At 40.3% G+C, this 27,370-nt stretch overlaps 1 protein-coding gene across 2 annotated transcripts; it reads right to left on the bottom strand.

Annotated features, from left to right (window-relative positions):
* Positions 1–16,093: 16,093 nt before the first annotated feature.
* Positions 16,094–23,500, bottom strand: otx2b (orthodenticle homeobox 2b). Of its 2 annotated transcripts, none has more exons than XM_066681180.1 (4): positions 23,261–23,500; positions 20,496–20,699; positions 18,939–19,090; positions 16,094–18,174 (listed from the first exon to the last, which is right to left on the bottom strand). In XM_066681180.1, exons 2-4 carry the CDS (start codon positions 20,590–20,592, stop codon positions 17,539–17,541), a joined length of 885 nt encoding a protein of 294 aa, XP_066537277.1. In that variant the 5' UTR covers positions 20,593–20,699; positions 23,261–23,500; the 3' UTR covers positions 16,094–17,538. The 2 variants fall into 2 exon arrangements, with proteins under 2 accessions (XP_066537277.1, XP_066537269.1); XM_066681172.1 differs by having other exon boundaries at positions 20,496–20,696; positions 23,265–23,500.
* Positions 23,501–27,370: the final 3,870 nt, after the last annotated feature.

Below are 27,370 nucleotides of genomic sequence, written 5' to 3'. Positions count from 1 at the left end.
TATTTCTAAACTCCACTGAATATTATAACAAATAAAGATTTGATGCAAATATCACGTCATATAACAGGCACTCAGGTCTGAATGGCTGCAGCTCATTAGTGTTCATCTTACGCTTTTCTCTTTATGGCTCTTAGACTGATGATGCTTTCCATTTGGCATTGACTGAAATGAAAGCAAAAGGGGCATAAGCTAAAAGTAACAAGCTTACAACGTGTAATTGCTATTCTTATATTCCTTCTCCTCATCTTCAAAGACTCACATGGCCACATATAGCTACAGCTCCTGTTGATTCATTCCATAACTTATGAAAAGGATTTGTTAATTAATAAACAAGCTTTAACTTGACATGGCCTGAGGCACACCTGCCTGATTCCGAGGTTGGTGATGAAAGCTGTTACCACTCCCCCACCCCACTCGCCACGTATGTTCAAGTGCTCTGATTTCTCTTGTCTTTGATTAGGATAATGAAGGATTCCCTTGAGCAGGTCATCTTTTTATCCCCAAACAATTAGGAGCCTCTGGACTAATTATGCTTTGTAAGACCGTAACCTGAGATGCGAAGGGAAAAATAATAGAAGGTTGAGCTGTAAGGAAAGGCAATGTAATCTAATTGTATAAAGCCTCTAAAAGTGTGTGTAGAACAATAGTTATATTTGATGCTACACTGTGAATGACATTGAATGTGCAGCACATAAAAGAGCTGGATTACTCATTCTAATACATAAAAATCTTACTAATAGAAAATAATAACAGAAAACAAGTCTGGCAGGAAATATCCATTATAAAATTTCTATTTTAAATTCCTCTTTCAAATGAACAACGAATTAATCAGACTTCTGTTCCTTTATACAGTTTTACGTCAATAAGGTAACATAGTAAAATGATGTAAATATATTTTTGCTTTAGCCAGGTCTCTTAGAAACGGCCTGCACAAGGTTTATTACCAAAGAAAACTGGAGTGCATGGTCCCACCTGAGCAATCCGACACCTTCAACCTTAATTTCCACTCATTTTCAGGATTCTAGCCCAATGCTGTCCATCCAGGGGAGTCTCAGAGCTATAATCTCATGCTTTCGGCTAATTAATTTGCACTCTCTGTTACATTTCCTCACATGTGCATCTTGTTTGCAGGAGATTAAGAGCAAGTGAGAGGTCGTTAGAAAGGTAAATGATTGGTAAGACCTCTTCTTCTGCACCTGCCTAATTGGGCTAATGATGCAGCCTGATGGGCCTGCGCTGGAGAGCTGCTGTCTCATCACTTCATCTGGAGAGTAATAACACACCACTGCAGACCGGAGCAGGAGGAACATGATATAATTAGTACATAGCAGTTAATACTTAGTTATATTTTTTAAGATTCAAATGTTAATTTCCTAATGCTTTTCGTCCCATCAATTGGAATATTACTCAGTTATAGTACTGTGAAACAGTCAAAGGCCATCCTTCTCCCTTCATTCTTAAATGGTAGGAGAGCAGGTAGAGCACCAAATCTGATAAATGTAACTTAAAACATTTGCCTTTGAGAGACATTATGAAATCAAGGCCAACTCTTGCTTCAGATATGAAGAGATGCACAGGTATTCCAGTCCATCCTTCCACTATAAAAGGACAGAGTAGTGATAGCATGTGCAGTCAAAAAGCTGTTACTGAGAATAAAAAATAAAACTGCAGGTCTAACTGAGAAACTGATGGTGTGTTTACAACAACGGACTGACCTCTAGAACCCAGACTTTGACACCACTGAGGTGTGGGAAAACTATTTCTGCGGTTTCTGTGAAAAAACCTTAACCATGCCTGCTGAATAAAATTGAAAATAAAAAACAGCAAGCCATAATACAGCAAATACTGATAGATCTGACAGTATGCTTGTTGTTGGAGGGTTTGTGTAATTTTTCAGTTCATGTTTTTGCACAGTGCTGTTCTATTTATTTATTTATTTATTTATTTATTTGTCATTCATACTGGGCTGCTTTTTAGTCCAAAAAACATAACAGCTAACAGTTCTTGACCTGGTCACTTTGATTCGTTTTACCGTTTCACTTTAGACCTAGGTGTAAAACAGTGGTTGGTTTTTATTTGTTTTATTTTATTATAATAGTTTTAAGTTAGTATTCTTTCTTATTCTGAGCATTTTGCTCAGTGAGAAAACAATGCTTCCACTTGAATAATAATTCATGCTATTGATAAAATGTTAAAAATAATGCATTTGTCTCTTAATGCTGTGTGATGGACATGTGGTTGATGTTGGCCAGCATGCTGTCTAGTTCTTGGAATTTTTGTCCATGGTTGGGATTAGACTACCATTTTGCTGTTAGTGCTCCTGTATCCAAGCATAAAAAAACACCATTAGAGTCCAATAATCCTCTGTAAAAGTATTTCCATTTGCCTCCTTATGGAGATTTTTCATTAATGTTCTAACAGAGGAAATAGGCTAGATGTTGTGTAGCTGTTCCATCCAGCATAATCCATGAGTTTTAGAGTCTCACTGGGGCCTAAATGGACTCTCACTGAAGACCCTGGTTGGGCATTAGCTAACTAGGTATTAAGTGACCACTGGACGGAGCTATGACACGCAGTTGCAGTGCAGCATATGTTGAGACCACTTAAGCAGCTTATGCATTTTTTTTCATCATTTCAACCAAACAGAATTCAGTCTAATAGTAAGAGGCCTGTTCTGCTTGTTCATTTCTGTTCTGCTTAGAGGCAGGAGAGTCATGTGAAAGGTCTGGAGAAGACTGACCACACTTTTCATGCTCCCTGTTTCATTGCAGATTAAAGCTGTCACAGTCACTATTAGGCAAAGCACATAGTAGCAGGTGAACGTGATCACATGCACAAAATATGCATAGAGAGAGAAAGAGAGAGGGGGCGTGTGTGTGGCCTGTACATTATCACCCATCCAAGAGCTGTCAAGCTGCTAGCTCTATATTATCAGTATCGGATCTCTACAAATCCACAGATTTATGTGAGCAGTCGGAGAAATTAAAATCACATGCTTTTTAGTGCGCTTAACCCAATCCCTTTAGACTTCATTTTTAAAACATCTAAATCTGTTATTATGGGTACAAAACCCCTTTAATTTAATCTTTGACAAGATTACCAAATTCATTGATGATGTCACAAACTTAAATAAGTAGTGCGAAAACATAGTCCGCTTAGCTTGGATAAATATGGGCAACCAGATAAGCCTGCTGTTCAATTGATTAATGCCTTATTATTATTATTATTATTATTATTATTATTATTATTATTATTATAACAGCTAACTCATCTTCCAAGTGTCTGTATTACAGTTTTTTTTACAATTGCTACCATCACTTTGTCCAAACTGTAGACATATTTTCAAAATTCTAAACAATGTTAGCACATAACTGACATCTGTCAGTTATAAACTATACAATTAACATCATTCATGTTGTTTTCACAAAACATACCATCAATGAACATGTTTCTGAAATCTCCTGTAGTTACAAGCCTTCAAACAATACAAACATCACAAATTTTGGATCATTTACAAATGTTTGCACACAGCGTGCCAGAAATGAAAACCTAGTGTTTAAAACTTTAAAAACAGTATAAAACATCTATGTCTAGATCATCAGCAACTGAAGTGATATGTTGAAAATACTGACAAGCATCTCTGAATGAACAGATCACTGACACATTAAAAAATATCTGATGTAAGTAGATGAACCACAGCTGAATCCAAACTGAATCGCAAACATAAGCAGTTGTTGAAGTGCTGTCAATGAAACTGACTCATCAAAAACGGCGTGTCAGATTTCATAATTGAGCTGGGTTCAAGGCTGGATATAAGACTAGGTGGCCTGGTAGCACAGTGGGTAGTGTGATCAAGTCCAGCTCTGAGTGACTGTCTATGAGGAATTTGTGAACGTCCCATGTCCATGTAATTTTCCTCTTGGTGCTCCAATTACCTCCCACAGTCCAAAAACACACGTTGGATTGGTGACTCAAAAGTGTCCATAGGTGTGAATGGGTGAGTGTGTGTTGCCCTGTGAAGGACTGGCACACCCTCCAGGGTGTGTTCCTGCCTTGCGCCCAGTGATTCTGGGTAGGCTTCGGACCCACCATGACCCTGAACTGGATAAGCGGTTGCAGAGAACGAATGAATAAATAATATAGGGCTGAAACTTTGTTTTGCTTATTTTTGTAACTTCTAACCCTTTACACTTACGGTCTCCAAAAGCCACATCAAAGAGGAAACAAAAGCAAACCACTCATCTGTTGTAAATCATATTACTCATATATTTTTACTTTATATTTGCTAAAGGAAATATGTAAACAATAATATTTTACGTTACAAAAAAAATAAAATAATAAAAATGACTTAGTATGTTTAGCAGTGTGTTGGAGTGTTTAGCTGTGCTGAGTTGTGTGCTGAACATTGTTGAGTTGTGATAAACAGTGTTAAGGTCTGCTGCACTGAACAGCGCTGAGCTGTGTTTTGATGAACAGTGTTGAATTGTGTTGCGCTGAACAATGTTGAGCTGTGTTGTGATGAACAGTGTTGGCCTGTGTTGTGATGAACAGTGTTGAGCTGTATTACGATGAACAGTGTTCAGCTGTATTACGATGAACAGTGTTGAACTGTGTTCTGATGAACAGTGTTGACCTGTGTTGTGATGAACAGTGTTGAGCTGTGTTGTGATGAACAGTGTTGAACTGTGTTGCGATGAAAAGTGTTGTGATGAATAGTGTTGAGCTGTGTTGTGATGAACAGTATTGAACAGTGTTGTGATGAACAATGTTGAACTGTGTTGTGATGAACAGTGTAGAACTATGTTGTGATTAACAGTGTTGAGCTGTGTTGCGGTGAACAGTGTTGAGCTGTGTTGTGATGAACAATGTTGAGCTGTGTTGTGATGAACAGTGTTGAACTGTATTGTGATGAACAGTGTTGAACTGTATTGTGATGAACAGTGTTGAGCTGTATTGTGATGAACAGTGTTGAACTGTGTTGCGATGAAAAGTTTTATGATGAACAGGGTTGAGCTGTGTTGTGATGAACAGTGTTGAACCGTGTTGTGATGAACAGTGTTGGCCTGTGTTGTGATGAACAGTGTTGAGCTGTGTTGTGATGAACAGTGTTGAGCTGTGTTGTGTTTAACTGTGTTCTGATGAACAGTGTTGAGCTGTGTTGTGATGAACAGTGTTGAACTGTTGTGATGAACAGTTTTGAGCTGTGTTGTGTTTAACTGTGTTGTGATGAACAGTTTTGAACTGTGTTGTGATGAACAGCGTTGAGCTGTGTTGAGATTAATAGTGCTGAGCTGTGTTGCGACGAACAGTGTTGAACTGTGTTGCATGAGAAGTGTTGTGATGAACAGTGTTGAACTGTTGTGATGAACAGTGTTGAGCTGTGTTGTGTTTAACTGTTTTGTGATGAACAGTTTTGAACTGTGTTGTGATGTACAGTGTTGAGCTGTGTTGAGATGAACAGCATTGAACTGTGTTGTGATGAACAGTGTTGAGCTGTTTTGTGATGAACAGTGTTGAACTGTGTTGTGATGAACAGTGTTGAACTGTGTTGTGATGAACAGTGTTGAGCTGTGTTGTGATGAACAGTGTTGAGCTGTGTTGTGATGAACAGTGTTGAGCTGTGTTGTGATGAACAGTGTTGAACTGTGTTGTGATGAACTGTGTTCTGATGAACAGTGTTGAACTGTGTTGTGATCAACAGTGTTGCGCTGAACAGTGTTCAGCTGTGTTGCGATGAACAGTGTTGAACTGTGTTGCGATGTAAAGTGTTGTGATGAACAGTGTTGAACAGTGTTGTGATGAACAGTGTTGAGCTGTGTTGTGATGAACAGTGTTGAACTGTGTTGTGATGAACAGTGTAGGCCTGTGTTGTGATGAACAGTGTTGAGCTGTGCTGTAATGAACAGGGTTGAAATGTGTTGTGATGAACAGGGTTGTGATGAACAGTGTTGAAATGTGTTGTGATGAACAGTGTTGTGCTGAACAGTGTTCAGCTGTGTTGCGATGAACAGTGTTGAACTGTGTTGCAATGAAATGTGTTGTGATGAACAGTGTTGAGCTGTGTTGTGATGAACAGTATTGAACGCTGTTGTGATGAACAGTGTTGAACGGTGTTGTGATGAACAGTGTCCAGCTGTCTTATGATGAACAGTGTAGAACTATGTTGAGATGAACAATGTTGAACTGTGTTGTGATGAACAGTGTTGAGATGAACAATGTTGAACTGTATTGTGATGAACAGTGTTGAACTGTGTTGTGATGAACAGTATTGAACTGTGTTGTGATGCACAGTATTGAACTGTGTTGTGATCAACAGTATTGAACTGTGTTGTGATCAACAGTGTTGAGATGAACAGTGTTGCGATGAACAGTGTTGTGTTGTATTGTGTTTAACTGTGTTGTGATGAACAGTGTTGAGCTGTGTTGCGATGAACAGCGTTGAACTGTGTTGCATGAGAAGTGTTGTGATGAACAGTGTTGAGTTGTGTTGTGTTTAACTCTGTTGTGATGAACAGTTTTGAACTGAGTTGTGATGAACAGTGTTCAACTGTTTTGTGATGAACAGCGTTGAGCTGTGTTGTGATGAACAGTGTTGAGCTGTATTGTGATGAACAGTGTTGAACTGTGTTGTGATGAACAGTGTTGAGCTGTGTTGTGATGAACAGTGTGGAACTGTGTTGAGATGAACAGTGTTGAACTGTGTTGAGGTGAACAGTGTTGAGCTGTGCTGTGATGAACAGTGTTGAGCTATGTTTTGATGAACAGTGTTGAGCTTTGTTGTGATGAACAGTGTTGAGCTGTGATGCGATGAACAGTGTTGAGATTAATTGTGGAACTGTGTTGCGATGAACAGTGTTGTATTGTGTTGTGTTAAACAGTGTTGAGTTGTGTTGAGATGAACAGTGTTGAGCTGTGTTGTGATGAATAGTGTTGAGCTGTGTTGAGATGAACAATGTTGAACTGTGTTCTGATGAACAGTGTTGAACTGTGTTGTGATGAATTGTGTTGAGATTAACAGTGTTGAACTGTGTTGTGATGAACAGTATTGATCTGTGTTGTGATCAACAGTATTGAACTGTGTTGTGATCAACAGTGTTGTGATCAACAGTGTTGAACTGTGTTGTGACGAACAGTGTTGAGCTGTGTTTTGATGAACAGTGTTTAGCTGTGTTGCAATGAACCGTGTTGAACCGTGTTGTGTGAGAAGTGTTGTGATGAACAGTGTTGAAATGTTGTGATGAACAGTGTTGAGCTGTGTTGTGTTTAACTGTGTTCTGATGAACAGTGTTGAGCTGTGTTGCAATGAACCATGTTGAACCGTGTTGTGTGAGAAGTGTTGTGATGAACAGTGTTGAAATGTTGTGATGAACAGTGTTGAGCTGTGTTGTGTTTAACTGTGTTCTGATGAACAGTGTTGAGCTGTGTTGTGATAAACAGTGTTGAACTGTGTTGTGATGAACTGTGTTGAACTGTGTTGTGATGAACTGTGTTGAACTGTGTTGTGATGAACAGTGTTGAGCTGTGTTGTGATGAACAGTGTTGAACTGTGCTGTGATGAACATTGTTGAGCTGTGCTGTGTTGAACAGTGTTGAGCTTTGTTGTGTTGAACAGTGTTGATCTGTGTTGTGTTGAACAGTGTTGATCTGTGTTGTGTTGAACAGTGTTGAGCTGTGATGCGATGAAGTGTTGAGCTGTGTTGTGATGAACAGTGTTGCGCTGTGTTGTGATGAACAGTGTTGAGCTGTGTTGCGATGAACAGTGTTGAATTGTGTTGTGTTAAACAGTGTTGAGTTGTGTTGAGATGAACAGTTTTGAGCTATGTTGCGATGAACAGTGTTGAGCTGTGTTGTGATGAATAGTGTCGAACTGTGTTGAGATGAATAGTGTTGAGATGAACAATGTTGAACTGTGTTGTGATGAACAGTGTTGAACTGTGTTGTGATGAACTATGTTGAGATTAACAGTGTTGAACTGTGTTGTGATGAACAGTGTTGAACTGTGCTGTGACGAACAGTGTTGAAATGTTGTGATGAACAGTGTTGAGCTGTGTTGTGATGAACAGTGTTGAACTGTGTTGTGATGAACAGTGTTGAACTGTGTTGTGATGAACAGTGATGAGCTGTGTTGTGATGAACAGTGTTGAGCTTTGTTGTGTTGAACAGTGTTGATCTGTGTTGTGTTGAACAGTGTTGAGCTGTGATGCGATGAAGTGTTGAGCTATGTTGTGATGAACAGTGTTGAGCTGTGTTGTGATTAACAGTGTTGAGCTGTGTTGCGATGAACAGTGTTGAATTGTGTTGTGTTAAACAGTGTTGAGTTGTGTTGAGATGAACAGTTTTGAGCTATGTTGCGATGAACAGTGTTGAGCTGTGTTGTGATGAATAGTGTCGAACTGTGTTGAGATGAATAGTGTTGAGATGAACAATGTTGGTCTGTGTTGTTATGAACAGTGTTGAACTGTGTTGTGATTAACTATGTTGAGATTAACAGTGTTGAACTGTGTTATGATGAACAGTATTGAACTGTGTTTTGATCAACATTATTGAACTGTGTTGTGATCAACAGTGTTGTGATGAACAGTGTTGAACTGTGTTGTGACGAACAGTGTTGAGCTGTGTTGTGATGAACAGTGTTGAACTGTGTTGTGATGAACAGTGTTGAACTGTGTTGTGATGAACAGTGTTGAACTGTGTTGTGATGAACAGTGATGAGCTGTGTTGTGATGAACAGTGTTGAGCTTTGTTGTGTTGAACAGTGTTGATCTGTGTTGTGTTGAACAGTGTTGAGCTGTGATGCGATGAAGTGTTGAGCTATGTTGTGATGAACAGTGTTGAGCTGTGTTGTGATTAACAGTGTTGAGCTGTGTTGCGATGAACAGTGTTGAATTGTGTTGTGTTAAACAGTGTTGAGTTGTGTTGAGATGAACAGTTTTGAGCTATGTTGCGATGAACAGTGTTGAGCTGTGTTGTGATGAATAGTGTCGAACTGTGTTGAGATGAATAGTGTTGAGATGAACAATGTTGGTCTGTGTTGTTATGAACAGTGTTGAACTGTGTTGTGATTAACTATGTTGAGATTAACAGTGTTGAACTGTGTTATGATGAACAGTATTGAACTGTGTTTTGATCAACATTATTGAACTGTGTTGTGATCAACAGTGTTGTGATGAACAGTGTTGAACTGTGTTGTGACGAACAGTGTTGAGCTGTGTTGTGATGAACAGTGTTGAACTGTGTTGTGATGAACAGTGTTGAACTGTGTTGTGATGAACAGTGTTGAGCTGTGTTGTGATGAACAGTGTTGAACTGTGCTGTGATGAACATTGTTGAGCTGTGCTGTGTTGAACAGTGTTGATCTGTGTTGTGTTGAACAGTGTTGAGCTGTGATGCGATGAAGTGTTGAGCTATGTTGTGATGAACAGTGTTGAGCTGTGTTGTGATGAACAGTGTTAAGCTTTGTTGCGATGAACAGTGTTGAATTGTGTTGTGTTAAACAGTGTTGAGTTGTGTTGAGATGAACAGTTTTGAGCTATGTTGCGATGAACAGTGTTGAGCTGTGTTGTGATGAATAGTGTCGAACTGTGTTGCGATGAATAGTGTTGAGATGAACAATTTTAAACTGTGTTGTGATGAACAGTGTTGAACTGTGTTGTGATGAACTATGTTGAGATTAACAGTGTTGAACTTTGTTGTGATGAACAGTATTGAACTGTGTTTTGATCAACATTATTGAACTGTATTGTGATCAACAGTGTTGAGATGAACAGTGTTGTGATGAACAGTGTTGAACTGTGTTGTGACGAACAGTGTTGAGCTGTGTTTTGATGAACAGTGTTGAGCTGTGTTGTGTTTAACTGTGTTGTGATGAACAGCGTTGAACTGTGTTGTGATGAACAGTGTTGAGCTTTGTTGTGATGAACAGTGTTGATCTGTGTTGTGATGAACAGTGTTGAGCTGTGTTGTGATGAACAGTGTTGAACTGTGCTGTGATGAACATTGTTGAGCTGTGCTGTGTTGAACAGTGTTGAGCTTTGTTGTGTTGAACAGTGTTGATCTGTGTTGTGTTGAACAGTGTTGAGCTGTGATGCGATGAAGTGTTGAGCTTTGTTGTGATGAACAGTGTTGAGCTGTGTTGTGATGAACAGTGTTGAGCTGTGTTGCGATGAACAGTGTTGAATTGTGTTGTGTTAAACAGTGTTGAGTTGTGTTGAGATGAACAGTTTTGAGCTATGTTGCGATGAACAGTGTTGAGCTGTGTTGTGATGAATAGTGTCGAACTGTGTTGCGATGAATAGTGTTGAGATGAACAATGTTGAACTGTGTTGTGATGAACAGTGTTGAACTGTGTTGTGATGAACTGTGTTGAACTGTGTTTTGATGAACAGTGTTGAGCTGTGTTGCAATGAACAGTGTTGAACCGTGTTGTGTTAAACAGTGTTGAGTTGTGTTGAGATGAACAGTTTTGAGCTATGTTGCGATGAACAGTGTTGAGCTGTGTTGTGATGAATAGTGTCGAACTGTGTTGCGATGAATAGTGTTGAGATGAACAATGTTGAACTGTATTGTGATCAACAGTGTTGAGATGAACAGTGTTGTGATGAACAGTGTTGAACTGTGTTGTGACGAACAGTGTTGAGCTGTGTTTTGATGAACAGTGTTGAGCTGTGTTGTGATGAACAGTGTTGAGCTGTGTTGCGATGAACAGTGTTGAATTGTGTTGTGTTAAACAGTGTTGAGTTGTGTTGAGATGAACAGTTTTGAGCTATGTTGCGATGAACAGTGTTGAGCTGTGTTGTGATGAATAGTGTCGAACTGTGTTGCGATGAATAGTGTTGAGATGAACAATGTTGAACTGTGTTGTGATGAACAGTGTTGAACTGTGTTGTGATGAACTGTGTTGAACTGTGTTGTGATGAACAGTGTTGAGCTGTGTTGCGATGAACAGTGTTGAATTGTGTTGTGTTAAACAGTGTTGAGTTGTGTTGAGATGAACAGTTTTGAGCTATGTTGCGATGAACAGTGTTGAGCTGTGTTGTGATGAATAGTGTCGAACTGTGTTGCGATGAATAGTGTTGAGATGAACAATGTTGAACTGTATTGTGATCAACAGTGTTGAGATGAACAGTGTTGTGATGAACAGTGTTGAACTGTGTTGTGACGAACAGTGTTGAGCTGTGTTTTGATGAACAGTGTTGAGCTGTGTTGTGATGAACAGTGTTGAACTGTGTTGTATGAACAGTGTTGAGCTGTGTTGTGATGAACAGTGTTGAGATGAACATTGTGGAACTGTGTTGAGATGAACAGTGTTGAACTGTGTTGAGATGAACAGTGTTGAGCTGTGTTGAGATGAACAGTGTTGAACTGTGTTGTATGAACAGTGTTGAGCTGTTTTGTGATGAACAGTGTTGAGATGAACATTGTGGAACTGTGTTGAGATGAACAGTGTTGAGCTGTGTTGTGATGGACAGTGTTGAGCTGTGTTGTGATGAACAGTGTTGAACTGTGTTGTGATGAACAGTGTTGAGATGAACAGTGTTGAACTATGTTGCGATGAACGATCTTGAGATGAACAGTGTTGAACTGTATTGTGATGAACAGTGTTGAGATTAACAGTGTTGAACTGTATTGTGATTAACAGTGTTGAGATGAACAGTGTTAAGCTGTGTTGTGTTGAACATTGTTGAGCTGTGTTGTGATGAATAGTGTTAAGCTGTGTTGTGTTGAACATTGTTGAGCTGTGTTGTGATGAATAGTGTTGAGCTGTTTTGTGTTGAACAGTGTTGAGCTGTGTTGTCATTAACTTTGTTGAGCTGTGTTGTGATGAACAGTGTCTGCTATTTTGTGATTTACAGTGTTGAGTTGTGTTGTGATGAACAATGTTGAGCTGTGTTGTGATGAACAGTGTTGAGCTCTTTTGTGTTGAACAGTGTTGAGCTGTGTTGTGATTAACTTTGTTGAGCTATTTTGTGATTTATAGTGTTGAGTTGTGTTGTGATGAACAATGTTGAGCTGTGTTGTGATGAACAGTGTTGAGCTCTTTTGTGTTGAACAGTGTTGAGCTGTGTTGTGATTAACTTTGTTGAGCTATTTTGTGATTTATAGTGTTTAGTTGTGTTGTGATGAACATTGTTGAGCTGTGCTGTGTTGAACAGTGTTGAGTTGTGTTTTGATTAACAGTGTTGAGATGTTTTGTGTTGATCAGTGTTGAGCTGTGTTGTGATTAACTTTGTTGAGCTGTGTTGTGATGAACAGTGTTGAGCTATTTTGTGATTTACAGTGTTGAGTTGTGTTATGTTGAACAGTGTTGAGCTGTGTTGTGATGAAGAGTGCTTTTTTCACTCTTTAACACTGCACTGCTCTCAGTCTGGTGACATATCTTGAAGGACTTGGAGAAGCTGGTGTGGACCATGAAGGCAGACAGATTTGGTGCTTAAGGACCAGAACAGAGGCACATTGTTGAGTCCGGCAATGGTCAGGGCGGGGTGCGGATTAGCCCAGCGTCTGCTCGGCCCACATGTTACTGTAGAGCCGCGTTGCCCTTAATTAAAAAAGAAAGATGCTCTCTGCAGGAATGGAGGCCCCAGGTCCGGGACAGGCTTGATCTGAGGGTGACTTGTGCACTCTTAAAACAACAAAGTTCAGAGTTGGGACCTCTGGAAAAATCACAGTGTGTGGTCGAGGTCCATGTTATGATCAAGAGTAAACAAGGTCGGTTTGCTGTCCAAGACTGATAGTTTATAACTGACCAATGACTGACCACGCACTGTATGTAATCGGATTCAACTGAAGAAAAGATGCTATATAAAGATAAAGAATATATATATATATATATATATATATATATATATATATATATATATATATATATATATATATATATATATATATATACATCAGAGAAATATGCCTGCATACCAAATACCCCTGGAGTGTATTTCTGTTCACTGACAATGTGAAGGAGTGAACTTCACTAAAATAAATGTTTGCACATGAATGTACAATTTTATAATAACGCGATTACTGTATTTCAGTTCAGCTTTTCTCAGGCAGAAATGTTGTTGATTTAAAGCATTATATTTATGTGTACTGATTGGTACGCTGTAAATATTTAAAAGCAAAGTCAACCTTTTCCCGACTTGTGGTTATTTTACTAACGTTCGGTGGATGTTCGTTTCCGAGACCTCGGCTGCTGGTGCTCTATGGGGAGGGGAGACGGTACAGTTTCGCTTAACTGTCACTGAAAAATTCAATTAACTGTTGCTTGTCTGTCTCATCACAATGGCAGTAACTGTCGCAGCTGACCTACATAGAGCCCGTATTTACTCAACCTGATGGACACCGCAAGCTGCTGGAATGGCTGTTTAAAGGAGAATTTAACAGGATGGCCATCGCTAATTCTTATAAGCCATTCTCCACTTCGCGAAGGTAGACGCTATTGTTTAGCTGTGTTCTTAGCGCTTTCCCATATGATACTTCTGAAATCCATAATTGGATCAGAGCATAAAGCAATATAGACTCAAGGCCTATATCTCAAATAACAGTGGAAAAAAACCCTACATTTTGCTGCGTAAATTTGCGCAGATATTGTTGACTCTCGGAAAGCTTCATTATACAAAACACGCTAGTTTAAATATCATGAATCATTTCTAAAATAATATATGAATATGAAATGTATTTAATGTGGAACATTAACATGTGGTTATTTAATCGTCTGGATTAATGAGTTGAAAAAGATGGCATAATTTAACCAAGTAAAATAAACAATCCACTACACGCTTGTGTAGAAGATTTCTTTACATATCTTTAAGGCCAGCACAATCTATATAAATCGGCCAACATTTAACGAGATCACGTCGATGTGTAGTCTATAAATCGGTACGTATCTCTTTATCTCCTGTCATGACTGATACAGAATATATATTCCGCACCAAGTGATTTTGGGCCTGATGATAATTGTCCTCATGGCATGAGGAGACGCCAATTAACATGAGCAATGAGGTTTCATGTAAAACTGCCTTTGTTCTGCTGTGTATTGTGTAATGGGTGGCTCTCCATTAGGGCAGTGTGTTGGTTGTACTCGTGTCTATTAGAGTACTGTGCAGGCATGCGACAATGCACAAAGTTGCATTTACATTTTCCGTTAGCTCGCTATTCACAAGTTTACCGCGTTTTTCGCGAGTACGGGCTGCGGAATAAGGAAGAGTTTCATTCATGGGAAAATAGCTCATGAGAATATTTCAGTCGCCTGTCAGCGCGAGAAAAAATCATTTTGGCGACCAAGAAAGGAAACGTTACTCTGCTCTTCTCCTTTGGAGGAAATGAAACGAGCGATTCGTCTCAATTTTTCGATTATTTCAAGCCCTTTTTGTAATTGCGGGGTGTTCAGTGAGGACGGAATGAAAGGGAGATTATTGGCAATGTCAAGGGCGCTAATTGAATGTTGAGCTGCTGGGAGTTAGTGAAGGAAGCCGTGGCGAATCTCAACGCGGCTCTGACTCTGTTTTCCGCCAGCGCCGCAATTACGGCGCAAATCGCGCCTTTTTTCACTGAAACAAACCGCCGAGCACCGGCTTCATTAAAGTCCTACACACACTTTCCCCCCTCCGAGTTCCCCCAGCCGTTGAGCACCGCGCAGCTTTCTCTAACTACTGTTTGATCAAGTACAATAAGGTTTCAAAATACAAATGATTGTGTTTATTAGTAACTATTAATTATTGGAACAATTTGGAAATTATTAGTTGTTTTATGGTTTGTTTGATAAGTCGACAATAAATCACATTAGCCTGGAATTCCTAGTTCTATCTGAAGATGAAATAAAACTTCTGTTTGCGTTTGTATGTTAAAAGATTGAATCACTCGGTCATTAAAAAAAAGAAAATCATAAAAAATAGCACACCTTCCCTAAATCTTTAAAATGTGGCGTGTTTTTCATTTTCTTTTTTTTCTTCAGATTTTATTCTGTTTATTAGTGAAGTTCAAATATAAAAATAATAATAAAACACTGAAATGTGCCATAATTTTTGCACAGGTCACTTTTTTCCTCATGTGTTAAATGCTGCACAAACACTAACGGTGCTTTAAAGTGTGTTCTCATTAGAGGATGTTTATTTTCAATTATCTATTCAATTTAACAATCAGTACATACAATTTAACCAGGGGCACTCAAACTTTTGCACAGGTCCAAAATCTACGTCCCTGAAGATATATTTTCAAGGCGCGGTGTTTAATGGATCGCTGTTTTTAACCGCGGGAAAAATCACAGGGAGAAAATAATAAAGGTCCTTCTGTTGTTCCGGTGTGGAATGGCATCAGTGAAGCCGCTGCTAAAACGGTAGAGGATGAAGGCGCCGAGGAAGAGGAGGTGTGCCCTGTGCTCTGCTCTCTGCTCTCTGTCCTGAGGAAAGGCGGCAGTGAAGCGGCGGGATTAGTCGCTGTGCTCTTTGAGGCTGGGATTAGTGCGACTTTCCCAAAGCGCGCGCTCCCGCTGTCGCAGCGCGCGGAGCCGGCGGCGCAAACACACAAACCAATCAAACAGCACCGCGCTAAATATACATTTAATACAAACCGCCACTTGTGGAAGACCAATTAGAAAATAAAACACAAAAAACACAGAGTTCACAGATTCCTCCTCAGGTTGAAATGAACCCAAATCGTTTACTCAGCGTAAGAACTCCGGATTAAACATATTTACATTCAGTGCTGCAGAATTCAGCTCAACCCGCCGGTGTGCGCGAACAGGAGAATAACCGGTTAGAGTGAGCAGACATTAAACTGTGAGCGACCGTCAGAAACGCAGTTAACACGAATCAGTTGAAATGACCCAAAACTCAATAGTGTTTGTTTGGTCATAAGCATAAGGTTTAAAATCGAAATTATTTATTTAGAATTATTTCATTAGAATTATATAATTGCACTACGTTTGTTAGGCATCCAACAGCACCGCGATTTATAGGGGTCCCCTTTTCATCAAATGTTGCATTATTCTGCGGTTAAATTAGGCAAAATATAAAACGAAATATGCTTTTAAAATATCGAACAAATATGTTGTCCATTCTTTTTGAACATCGTATTACAGCTGATGCTTTGGCCGCTTAAAACCAGTCAGTTTTAAAGTGGAAATCAATAAAAGAAAGTTTTCCTATTTAAAAAATCAACATGATACGTGAACTAGTGTAACTTTCTGGTAACTTTCCCAACAGGAAAACACACACACACACACACGATTTGAGAGGTTACGAGCCCCTCCAGCCAAACTGAAAACTGTTAAATAGTCAGATCTGAAATCGTTTATTAGTTTTCTCTGCAATGGTTGGGACCACATTAGCACTCTAGACAAGTTTCAGATCGTCCACGTTGGAGGATCGCGGAATGTGGGACACTGCAGACCAGCGGAGAGTCCACAGAGTCCACAGAGCGCGCGCTCTGCAGCGTCCACACACACGCCGCGCTTTATAGAGGTCCAGCTTCCATCAAATTCCAATAAGTGACTAATATCATTTGCCGTACTGGTTGTTCAAAGGAGGAGAAAAAAAAAAACGTGAAAAAAATCTATTAAAATCACAGCCGAGTCTTCGCGGTTCAGTCGCGAGGGAGCTCACAAATTGCATACAGTTACAACAGATCACAGTTTCGAAGGCTAGCACAGATAAAAAAAACACATATGTACCATTTATAGAAGACACACATTGATTGTCTCTTAAAAACTACATATTGATTCCTTATAAACACTTTTTGTTTCTTAAATAAAGTAGTGCATCCAGGTCGCCATGGAGGCGTTCAGCGCGGGCGCGCGCACACGCGCGCACACACACACACACACACACACGCACACGCACACATACACACATTTCTCTCTCTCTCTCATCGTCCTAATGGAAGTGTCTCTCGTCTTTGCCAACACAGGAAACAGGTCGGCGAGCAGAATAAGAGGCTTCAGAGGAACCTGCCCTTTTCCACACACTTCACGCGCAGGATATTATTTTTTCATGTTCCTTGTGTTTTCTTGGGCGAGGATTTTTTCTCCATGGCGGTGACCTACGTTATTAAAGACTCATTCGGGCCCCCATTTCCTTCAACAACAGCCAGGCCTGCGGGTCGCTCAGACTGCGCCTTATGCGACCTTAAGCCCGATCACAATGGCGAAGTATGATCTCGCGTCATATACTTGAGTCAGGGCACTGTAGAACCCCAATCCGTTTTAGGTTCACACAGCATGGAACACCCTCAGTTTAATTTTGTGTAAGTGTTTTGGAAGCATGGCAGGTCTGGATGTCTGTTGTTTTGTCTTTTTATTAGATGCGAAGCACCTGATGAACCTGGCTTGTAACTCACTCACTCATTCGCTCACTCACTCACTCACGTTTAGCAGGCGGAAGATTCTCCACGCGGGTGCTGTTAGCACTTAAAATAGCTGTTGGTGCTTCGCATCAATGACACACTGTGTTCTTGTTCATTAGTGTACTGTTTCAGTGTTTTTGTTGTTGTTGTCGTTGTCGTTGTTGTTGTTGTTCGTGTTGCTGTTTGGAATGTTCCTCATTCTCACAACACCTGGAACTTCCAAGAGGAAGTCTGATCTTTGTAATCCAAGCAGTCGGCGTTGAAGTTGAGCTTCCATGAGGACGCCTGCTCCTTGTAGTCCAGGCAGTCGGCGCCAGAGCCGAAGCCCAGACCCGATGCGCCGTAGCCCTGCGTGGCCGCTGCCTGGTTAAGATGACCGCCGACCGCACCTCCGCCGCTGCCGCTACCCATGGGGCTGGACAGCTGGTGGTGGTGGTGCATAGGTGCTAGATAAGAGCCGCAGTCCACGCCGCCAAAGTAGGCTGAGGCGGAGCCCGCGTAGCTCTGTCCGTAGCCGGACGCCTGCGTGTAAGTCATCGGGTAGGAGCGCTGCATGCAGGACGAGGACGTTGAGAGCGCATCTGGCAGCGGGGAGATGGACGCGGGGCTCCAGATGGACACGGGCGCCGACGCCGCCGCTGCTGCTGTGGTAGTGGACACTGCCGACACGGTGCTGCTGGCTGGCGGTGTGAACTGACCGCCACTGGCGCCACTTTCTGAGCTCGCCTCCCGCGTTGGGGAACTCTTTTTCTTGGCCGGACGCACTTTGCTCTGACCGCCGTTCTGCTGCTGCTGTTGCTGCTGCCGACACTTCGCCCTCCGGTTCTTAAACCAGACCTGGAACAAAAAGAGAAGGGCACGGTAAACGGAGATTCACAACGAACCTGAATAAACTCATAAAGATCCACACTACTCTCTCTCTCTCTCTCTCTCTCAAGAAAAGAAAACAACAGAAACAAGAAATCTTTACTCAACGCTGTTGCTCTTACCCCACTGGGGTTAGACTACTCTAGGGACCCTGTTACAAATAGAAATGAACACTCTCTGTCAGTATACGAGTGATGGTATATAAAGGACGCTCACCTTCTGAAATGACATAAGATATAAATGATATGTATTCTTTGAGTTTGATAAGGTGGGGAGAATTTAAAGCTAAAAATAACAGGTGCATTTTACACTTGCATCATTATCTATTTTTGTTTATTTTTAGTTTGATCATTCATCAAATAAAGTGAGCAGTGTGTACAGGATGAGTCTTTATATGGATTTTAAAAATGTATCAACATATGAGGAGCTGGGGCGCCCAGACTTGTGCAGGACTGCACATTAGAAGTTGTACTGAGTGCGTACAGGTTCTTCGTTTTTATCCACTTTAAAAAAGTCAATGAATCAGTGAATGGTGAAAGAGGCGAAACCCGATAATCATTGTTCTACGATTGAAGTGACCTTTGCATTACTCGTGGTTTGATGATGAAGAAGCATTTTTATGACTGTGAGAGTCAGGTCACAATCACAAGCAGTAGTAATTTTTTAAATAGAAATGATATGGTGCCCCTGCATATTTCATGACTTACATCTATTGTCCAAATTATGTTACTGACCTGTACGCGGGATTCGGGCAGGTTGATTTTCAGCGCCACCTCCTCGCGCATAAAGATGTCCGGATAGCGCGTTTTGGCAAACAGCGCCTCGAGCACATCTAACTGCGCGCGAGTGAATGTCGTCCTCTCCCGCCTTTGCTTTCGAGGTGTAGCTGTTAAACATAAAAAAAACAAAGACATGAAATACAAACAGTCACTATTAATTAAAAGACAATAAGTGCACTTTCGCTTATACTACAGAAGCGCAAAGAAATCCTAAAAACTCACACCTCATGTGGAAAGCCTTTGAACATTTTTGATGAAACTCATGTCATTGATTAAAAATCAAGACAAAAAAAAAAAAACTAAAAACTAAAAACTTATCGTTATATTAAAAAAATATATATTTACATCAAATCCACTCCAAAAATACTCCACATCAACTTTTCTCTTGTTTAATTTCTTATAGTGATTTTGCCTCAGAATTGTAAGAGCTATTAAACTGTAGTAAACGCTTAATAAAGCCAGTTAAATGGTAAATAAAATGAGGTTCCTGACTCAATAAACCTTTACAAACAATGCACACTGCAGAGTAAATACAAATCACACTGAAAGGACTTCTAACTGCGCACAGGGAGTGAAATGCGTGTCAAAATGCTGGATTTAATAAAGATTTATAAAAGGCTTTACATTCGCTAAAAACTATTTTGATAAATAAGACATTATTAAAATATTGCTTTGTATTGAAAAGTTTAAAGGATAAACAGATTACTTATAAATAATATATAAACATCAACACTGCTACACGTCTTGACACTGTCCAGTGTTCGCACAGTTAAATAATAGCGGGTGACATGCAAATTACTAATTTCGGTTTAAGAAACATTCAGCGTACCAAGAAACCTCGTTATTTAAACATTGAACTGAACATTTTCGGTAAAATGTTTTTTCAGAAAGGTACAAATCTTCTAAAAGAATATATGAATAACATCAACACAACCTTCATTTTGTTCAGTGTTCACACAGGTATTAAATGTGTGTTTGACGCGTGTTTTCTCTCAGTGAAAACCAGGATATGGGTCTTTAAGAGTAAAACTGTGAAATTCTCAATAGCTCATACTGTTATGAATGCAGTTAATGTGTGAACAATGCGTGTTTTATGTCCATTTATGCCCCATTTATCATCATTATTATTACTTTGCATGAATGTATTGTTAATATAAAGTAATTAGACTTAATTAAATATAAATGATTAATTTAAATTTCTTTCACAATTTGTACCTTCTAGACAGTAAACTAGTATTTTAGTATTTTAAGAACTAGCACAAGAGACTTGAATAAAAGTGAATAAAAATATGTACTGTTTAACAATATAATTTTGGCTCAAGGGAATATCTCCCAAGCGTATGCTACATTTCCCTATAAACTGTGTTTTGAATGAGACTGGTATCTGTGGTGATCAGTACTTATGCAAAGAAAAACTCACGAATCCGCACAGCGAAGGGTCGTGACTCACGAGCAAGCCTGGATGAAAATCTAGGAAAGAATAGATGAACTTCCCTCAGGTGTTTTGTTTACCTGGGTATCCCACGGATGGATGAAGGAGGTCCATCCCTGACGTGGTTAAACTCAGTCCGTTCACCGTGTAAGGCGGTTGCTTGAGATACGACATCATGCTAAAGTTGGTGGTGGAGGTGAAGTTGGAGAAAATGTTGGAGCTCGGTCCTTCTTCGCCTGATATCGGCTGTTGTTCGCTGCTCTTTGCTCCAGGCTCGAGCCCTGCTCCCAGAAACACACACACAGAAAGATGTTGACCAGCGGTGCGCGAATTGACCCTCTCTCAGACCGGGACTTAACGGGGAATAAAGCCAGAGCAGGGCGCGACGAGCTCTTAAAGCTGCTGCGGACCTCCAGCTGGCCTCGTGAAGGGAGTGAGACTCATCTTGGCACCCCCCCACCTCACCCAGTCATCACCCCCCCGCCCCTTTTTTGCCAATACCCCCCCCCCCCCCCCACACACACACACACACACACTCAAAAAACATCTAATTGCAACAAGTCCCCACAATGCACAGAAGTACAGCCTTTCTAATGTGCATACAGCGAGAACTAACGATTTGCATAGGAACCAGGCTAATTGTCTCAAGCATAAGGGAACTGATTGGAGGCCATTTGGGGCAACAAAGGCCGCTGTTAGTCTGATAAATAAGGCCGATAACAAAAGCCCTACTGGCGAGAGGCAAACGTGAACAATAAGAGGAGACCTCATCGGTGCCCACTCAGTGGGCCTACAGTGGCCATTACATTAATGAATGCGCTCATAATGATGTGTTTTAGTATCCCCTACTATCTCACGTGAATGCCAATAGGACTGTTTGACTAACGATAGGTAACAGTGTTTAGTGACTCGGCTGGAGAATTCGTTCACCATTAACACCTCATTCAACGCCTCCCTAATTGGATTTTTTTTATCAAGTTAGAGGTGAAGTGAGGAGCTTTAGGGTTAAAAGGTGACCAATCACAACTTCACTGTAGAAAACGCCCTGAAAAGTGGGTGAGGAGGCTTCACCTTATGTTAGCAGAAAAAAATATTTGTATTATTTTTATTACAATCGTTTACGGTTAATATTTCAGGACCTCACACAATTAAGGAATGCTTTTACATTAATTATTAAGACAGCAACTCATTTAAAGGATAATGTTTCGTTTTAGCAAAAAAGAAAAAAAAAGGATAAATTTTGCCGTCTAGTTCGTTTTAAAACTGAATGTAAATCCTCACCCCCACGTCCCCAAAAAAAAAACAAAAAAAAACAAAAAAAACTAGAAAATCCTTGATGTTGAAAGAACAGTTAATACAGCTCCAATAAGAACACTGCAAGAATTCAACATTGAGGATTTTGCTGGGTAAATATTGGAATAATCACTACAAAGCTCAAAGACACAGGCTCGTCTTCTTTTAACGCGGATAAAAAAGTTGTTAAAATTGTCATTTCATCGCCGGAAATTCCCAGTCCAGCCGAGGCGAATATTGCAGTGGGAGCCCCCTCACTGTAGACTAATTACCGATGAGCTGGGGGTGTTTTTTTTAATATCCAACGGTTTTTGCCCCCTCAATCTGTCACTTAAAACACGCATCGTCTACCAGTTGCACAAGCGCTCAATAGTAATTACCTCATCCAAGAATTAATTATGATAAATGTTTTTGTTGATAAATTAACGAGATAATCCGGATGGCACGCGCTCCCCTAATTACTGGACGCTACCCTTCAGCTGAACATTTGGCCTCATTGATTCAGTGCAGTACAGGACGACGACAAATCTCTCTCCCTCGTTCTCTCTCTCTCTCTCTCTCTCTCTCCCTCTCTCTCTCTCTCTCTCTCTCTCTCTCTCTCTCTCTCTCACACACACACACACACACTCCTGTATAATATTAGCTGTTGTCTCGCACTAAATAATGTGACCTTATTAGCCGTTTGTATTTGGAACACAGTAGGCTATTTATCTATTTATCTGTTATAATTGCTCGTCATTTTCTCAGCGCTATTTAAATGGGTGCCTGCACGTACAGTAGGCCCAGAACAGCAGGGCATCTCATAGGCGACCCACCCACACTAAATTAAACGGACCATATAAGGATATAGTGCAAAAACGGCCGGATAAAACGCACAGACTGATTTTATACCGCAGTCGGTCGAGATGTTTACAGTTATATTTTGGCTGACAGCGACTGTTCTCCCCCTCTCTAATAACCTCTCTTTGTCTTCATTTCGGAGATGAGCTCACACTGAGGCTGGAGAGACAAAAACTTTCCCCAAGTGGGCTGGTGGGCTTATTTAACACCACTTACTATAAAGAAATAAAACAAGGGCTGCTCTAAATTCACATTATTCAAATGTGATCACCGTAGTTTCACATTAATGACATTTATTACATCAGCACAGTGACAATTAGTTTAACCACTTTAGCAAAACAGAATGTATTTTAATACTTAACATCCGATAAAATCTGAAGATTTTCATTCAGTGGAATTAGATTAAGCTGCAAAGAAACTGGCAGAAAGCATAAGAGCTAGTAATATTGCCTTGTAATATTATGAAAAATGGTCCTCTCAAGTTTAATTGGAAGGAACCCAGGTAAATCAGTCACTGTTTTTTGTTTGTTTATAAAAACAAATATCATTATTATATTATTGTTATTATTATCGTTGTTGTTGAATTTGTGTATTTAATATAATAACAGGGCGTGTGGTATTGACATCACATGCCCTGTTATTAATTTAAATACGGAATTTCAATCTAACTGCCGCACTGTTGAAGTGAAAAGAACAGAAAGCGATGAGCTACTTACTGAAGCGCTCCTCTGGTGTTTGAGTTCTCTAAGGGAAGGTTCCCTCCGAGAGTTTTACATCCGTCCGTTCCGTTCAGTTGCGAAAGGAACCGCTTTAATTCTGACCGGGGAAGTGATAAAGCAGTCAGCTGTCCGCCGACGAGCGCGAGGAAGTTTTTAAAACAGCAAAAGCTCGAGTGGTCCTGGGAGCGGATGGCGCGCGCGAGCGTGGAGCAGGGTTAAAGTGGCTGCGGTTATAAACGGCCGGCGCTCTCCGGGTGAAGTTGCTCGCGCTGATTCGCGGCTCCCGCTGACCAATGGCGACGCGGCTCGTGCGCTAGAGACCAGAATCGCTCTCGCTCTCGCGGGGGAAACAAATGTCGCGAGTTACTTTTTCCTTTTTTTCCCACTCCTTATTTTTTTGACGCACACTCTTCAGCCAATGAGAGCAAGGCTCGTGTTTCCACAAATCTCAGGTATACGCGCTTAAAAACCAAAAACGAGCAGAATAAATACAGAAAAGTTTCACCTGCCAAGCTACAAACTGGACCTAAAGAGATCGGGCTCAGTGTGCTTTGTGGGAAAAAAATCGCTGTTTAGCAGTTTTTTTATTTTTTATTTAAATAAATAATTTAGTAAAGGTGACGACAGAGAAAGTGCCCTGATCTTTAAGCATTCAGTTGTGTGCAGGCATTCAACTGGACAACCCTGGCAAAATCACTGATTTTGTTTACTGTTTAATTGGAGGTAAACAACATATTTAGGGGAAATAACTATCATAAATAAGAAAGAAAAAGTGGTCTTTGGAAAAGATTTGGCACTTTTTATGGCCAATACGTTTTGTTTTCCCAAATATGTTCATCTGTAGGAAACAAACTGAAATCGCTGAATGTACTCAGAAAAGCTCACGCTCACGCTTGTGGCACATTTCACTGACACAAGTCTCTTTAATGATGGAACATAATACCATATTTTATTTTAACTATATGCTGCATTCATTTCATACATCTTTCGTACATTTTCCATACACCACAGAGCAAATTCACCAGTGTTAAATCAACACCATGAGTGTTAAATTAATTAATTAGTGTAATAATTTAACACTCCCAGTGTTAACTGTAATAGTGTTGATTTAACACTGGAGAATTTGCTGTGCAGGCATTTTTTTTGCTTTTAAAACAGTTTTGTTATGAAATGTAATGTGTTGTACCTTGAGGGCTCACAGTTGGACTTGAAGACCACTGTACTCTTCTGACAGTGTATGCTGTCCCTCTCTATATAAGTTCATTTCCAAACTTTACCCCCGTGAGGAAGAGAGAGATAGAGGAGGGAGACAGACAGACAGAGAGAGAGAGAGAGAGGGAGAGAGAGAAGGCTAGCAGTAAATTCAGCCCCTGATTATCCCTGAGAGCATGTAAAAATGCCGGGGTGAAAGAGGGGGGAAAGAACGTAAACGTTGAACACACACACACACACACACACACACACATACACACACACACAGTTTATGCGCAGAGTACTCGTGCATTCTGCTGCGGAGCCGCGGGGATTTAGACGGACTTAACGCCTTAAAAACTGTCCCCTCGTCCACATGACGTTCAGAGCTCGAGCTCGAGCTGATACAGTGAGCAGTGCACAGAGATAATCGCAGAGCAGTGCCACAGGGCTAGATTAGGGCCTTTTATAAACACGCTGGAGGAGCGCGAGAGCAGCAGCAGCGGCAGCAGCGCGCGCACACTGCACACATGAATCTGACACTGTCGCTTTCTCTGTGTTGTACATTACAACGCATTCCGAGCACCCGGGACAATTAAGCACGGGAGGAGGACGTAGTGTAAGAGTTACAGCAGACTTTTAACTGTGTCCTGAAAGACAGACGAGGACGAAAGAGGACATTCACCACTCGGCACGCGCTGAACAGGTGACGTCCATCCAAACCTCTGTCCTGTATGAAGTGCAGTGGGAGGGCAGGATGGAGCTGCTGTGTCTGAGTGAATCGTTACCGTCCACTTTAGGCATTAATGCTGCTGCAGCGTGGTGAGTAGGTTTTATATTTACACACCATTTCACCGGCTTTGTTTTGTAATGTTCTCAAGCTGCTGTGAACCAAAATAAAAGTCTCTTCTTTTATATATTTTTTACATATTTTCGTAAACAACTTAATCAATCTTGTTTTCACACAAAACAGATCTAAACAACAGGTCTTCACCGGTTAACAGCAAAATATCATACTGTTATACAAAATAATAATAATAATAATAATATTCCAAAAGTAATAAACATTATAATAATAATAATAATAACAACAACAATAATAATAATGATTATTATTAGTAGTAGTACTATTAATATTATTATGGTTTTGTGGTATTATGGTTATTATTATGTTGTTGTTGTTGGTATTAATTCTTTTTAAGGAAAATAATTTATTGCTGGTCTAAAGTGAAAATAACAGGCCGTATTTAGAAGTGAATAACTATATGGGGCCCTTATGCATCAGCTCATAATTGTGATGAAAAAATTCAAATATTACGACTGAAGTTAAAAACAAAAGATATGTAAATAAATATAATAATTAATAATGCTTAATAAAATTCACCAGGACTCTCAGATTTTTCAATGTATGAGTAAAAAAAAACCCTGCCTTGATCCAAACCTACACTGCTTTATTTTAATTATTAACATTATGAATGTATTTATCCTCTTCCTCTGTCTAAATGACGAGCTTCTTCTGCATTCCTGAACACCAGAGTTGTGAGTGTCTGTGGGGGGTGCATGCCGTGTTTAGGACAGAGTGAGGGTCATAAGGTCGGGACAAAGAGCGCACAGGTGTCTCGGGACACAGCTGATCACTGAAACGGTCTGATCAACACTTACAGTGTGAAACTGCAATCTGCACTGCCTTCCCTGGCGCATTTAGTGCCCTGCTTTTTACAAAGGTTTATAAATAAGACACACACACGCGCGCGCGCTCACACACTTAAAACAACAGGAGCTGCATTCACGTTACAGTTAATAAGATTATTCTGAAAGAGCTGGAGCAAACAGCAGCTGCAGAGTCGCAGAGCAGATGTTATTATTATGTTGTATTAATTTGTTATTTCCATATTGTGTGATTTATGCAGACACAGCGCGCGCTGAACTCCATTCCAGCAGTGCTGAAAGCTCGCGCCTTTATCGCCGGGATCTCGCGCTGCGTCGCCTCCCCGCACTCTTTAAACAGCTGAATTATTTATCTAACGCTAAACGCGCGCGCTCCTCAGGGGCTGTTACTGCTGCGGGGGCCGAGGGCTCTCTTCAGAACCCGGGAAAACAGCTCCGCTTCAGCAGAACACACAGCACTGCTCCTTATAAGACTGGGGTCACACTTTACCCCTCACACAGTCCAGCACACACATCTCCTCACTAATATTTACACTTTAATAATAATATTAATAACATCAACAACTATTTTTAAATGATATTTTTGATATATTTTTAAATGATATAAAATATTAAAATAAAACTATAAATAAACAGATTACATTGCAATAAAAGGATAAAAAACAAAATTAAAAAGTAAAAACAATATAAAACAAGTTATTTTTTAGTTCTTTTAAACAAAAGAAATAATAATAATAATAATTATTATTATTGAAATTATTATTATTAATAATAATAATACATTTGCTCTAAGCTTTCTAATCTAACAAAATCATATATTAAATTATAAATTTATCAAGTCAATTCTTCTTTAGGTGTCTCTCACTATTCACCCCCCCCTACACCCCACACCCCCCCCCCCCCCCCCACACACACACACACACTCACACAGTCAGACATCAGAGCAGCAGTGTAGTGTAGTGATGAGTTAGAATGTTTAATTACTGGAATGTCTCTTGTTTAAAGGAAGAGATTTGTGCAGAGTTTTCCCACGAGCTCCGTCTAAGAAACGCCCATCTCCTCATCTGTTCAGCTCCCTGTCCCTAACAATCTTGCACATAACACCCCCCACACCCTTCTCTCTCTCTCTCTCTCTCTCCCTCTCTCTCTCTGCAGGTGAAAGTGTTTGGCTAAAGGCTACTATTCCAAAGAGAGATCCTGCTGCAGAACCTTCGAAATGTGAGAAGAGAGTGAAGAACACACGA

Source organism: Hoplias malabaricus, chromosome 1 (assembly GCF_029633855.1).
Source record: "Hoplias malabaricus isolate fHopMal1 chromosome 1, fHopMal1.hap1, whole genome shotgun sequence".
Classification (NCBI taxonomy): domain Eukaryota; kingdom Metazoa; phylum Chordata; class Actinopteri; order Characiformes; family Erythrinidae; genus Hoplias; species Hoplias malabaricus.
The sequence above is the reverse complement of the archived record's forward strand: the minus strand, read 5'-3'. Positions and strand labels throughout refer to the sequence as shown.

Coding starts and splice junctions, on each gene's coding strand:
- otx2b (XM_066681180.1), bottom strand. CDS start 20,592: ATGATGTCGTATCTCAAGCAACCGCCTTACACGGTGAACGGACTGAGT. Junction 19,091..20,495: donor TCCATCCGTGGGATACCCAG/GTAAACAAAACA, acceptor TATGTTTAACAG/CTACACCTCGAAAGCAAAGG. Junction 18,175..18,938: donor TGCCCGAATCCCGCGTACAG/GTCAGTAACATA, acceptor TTTTTGTTCCAG/GTCTGGTTTAAGAACCGGAG.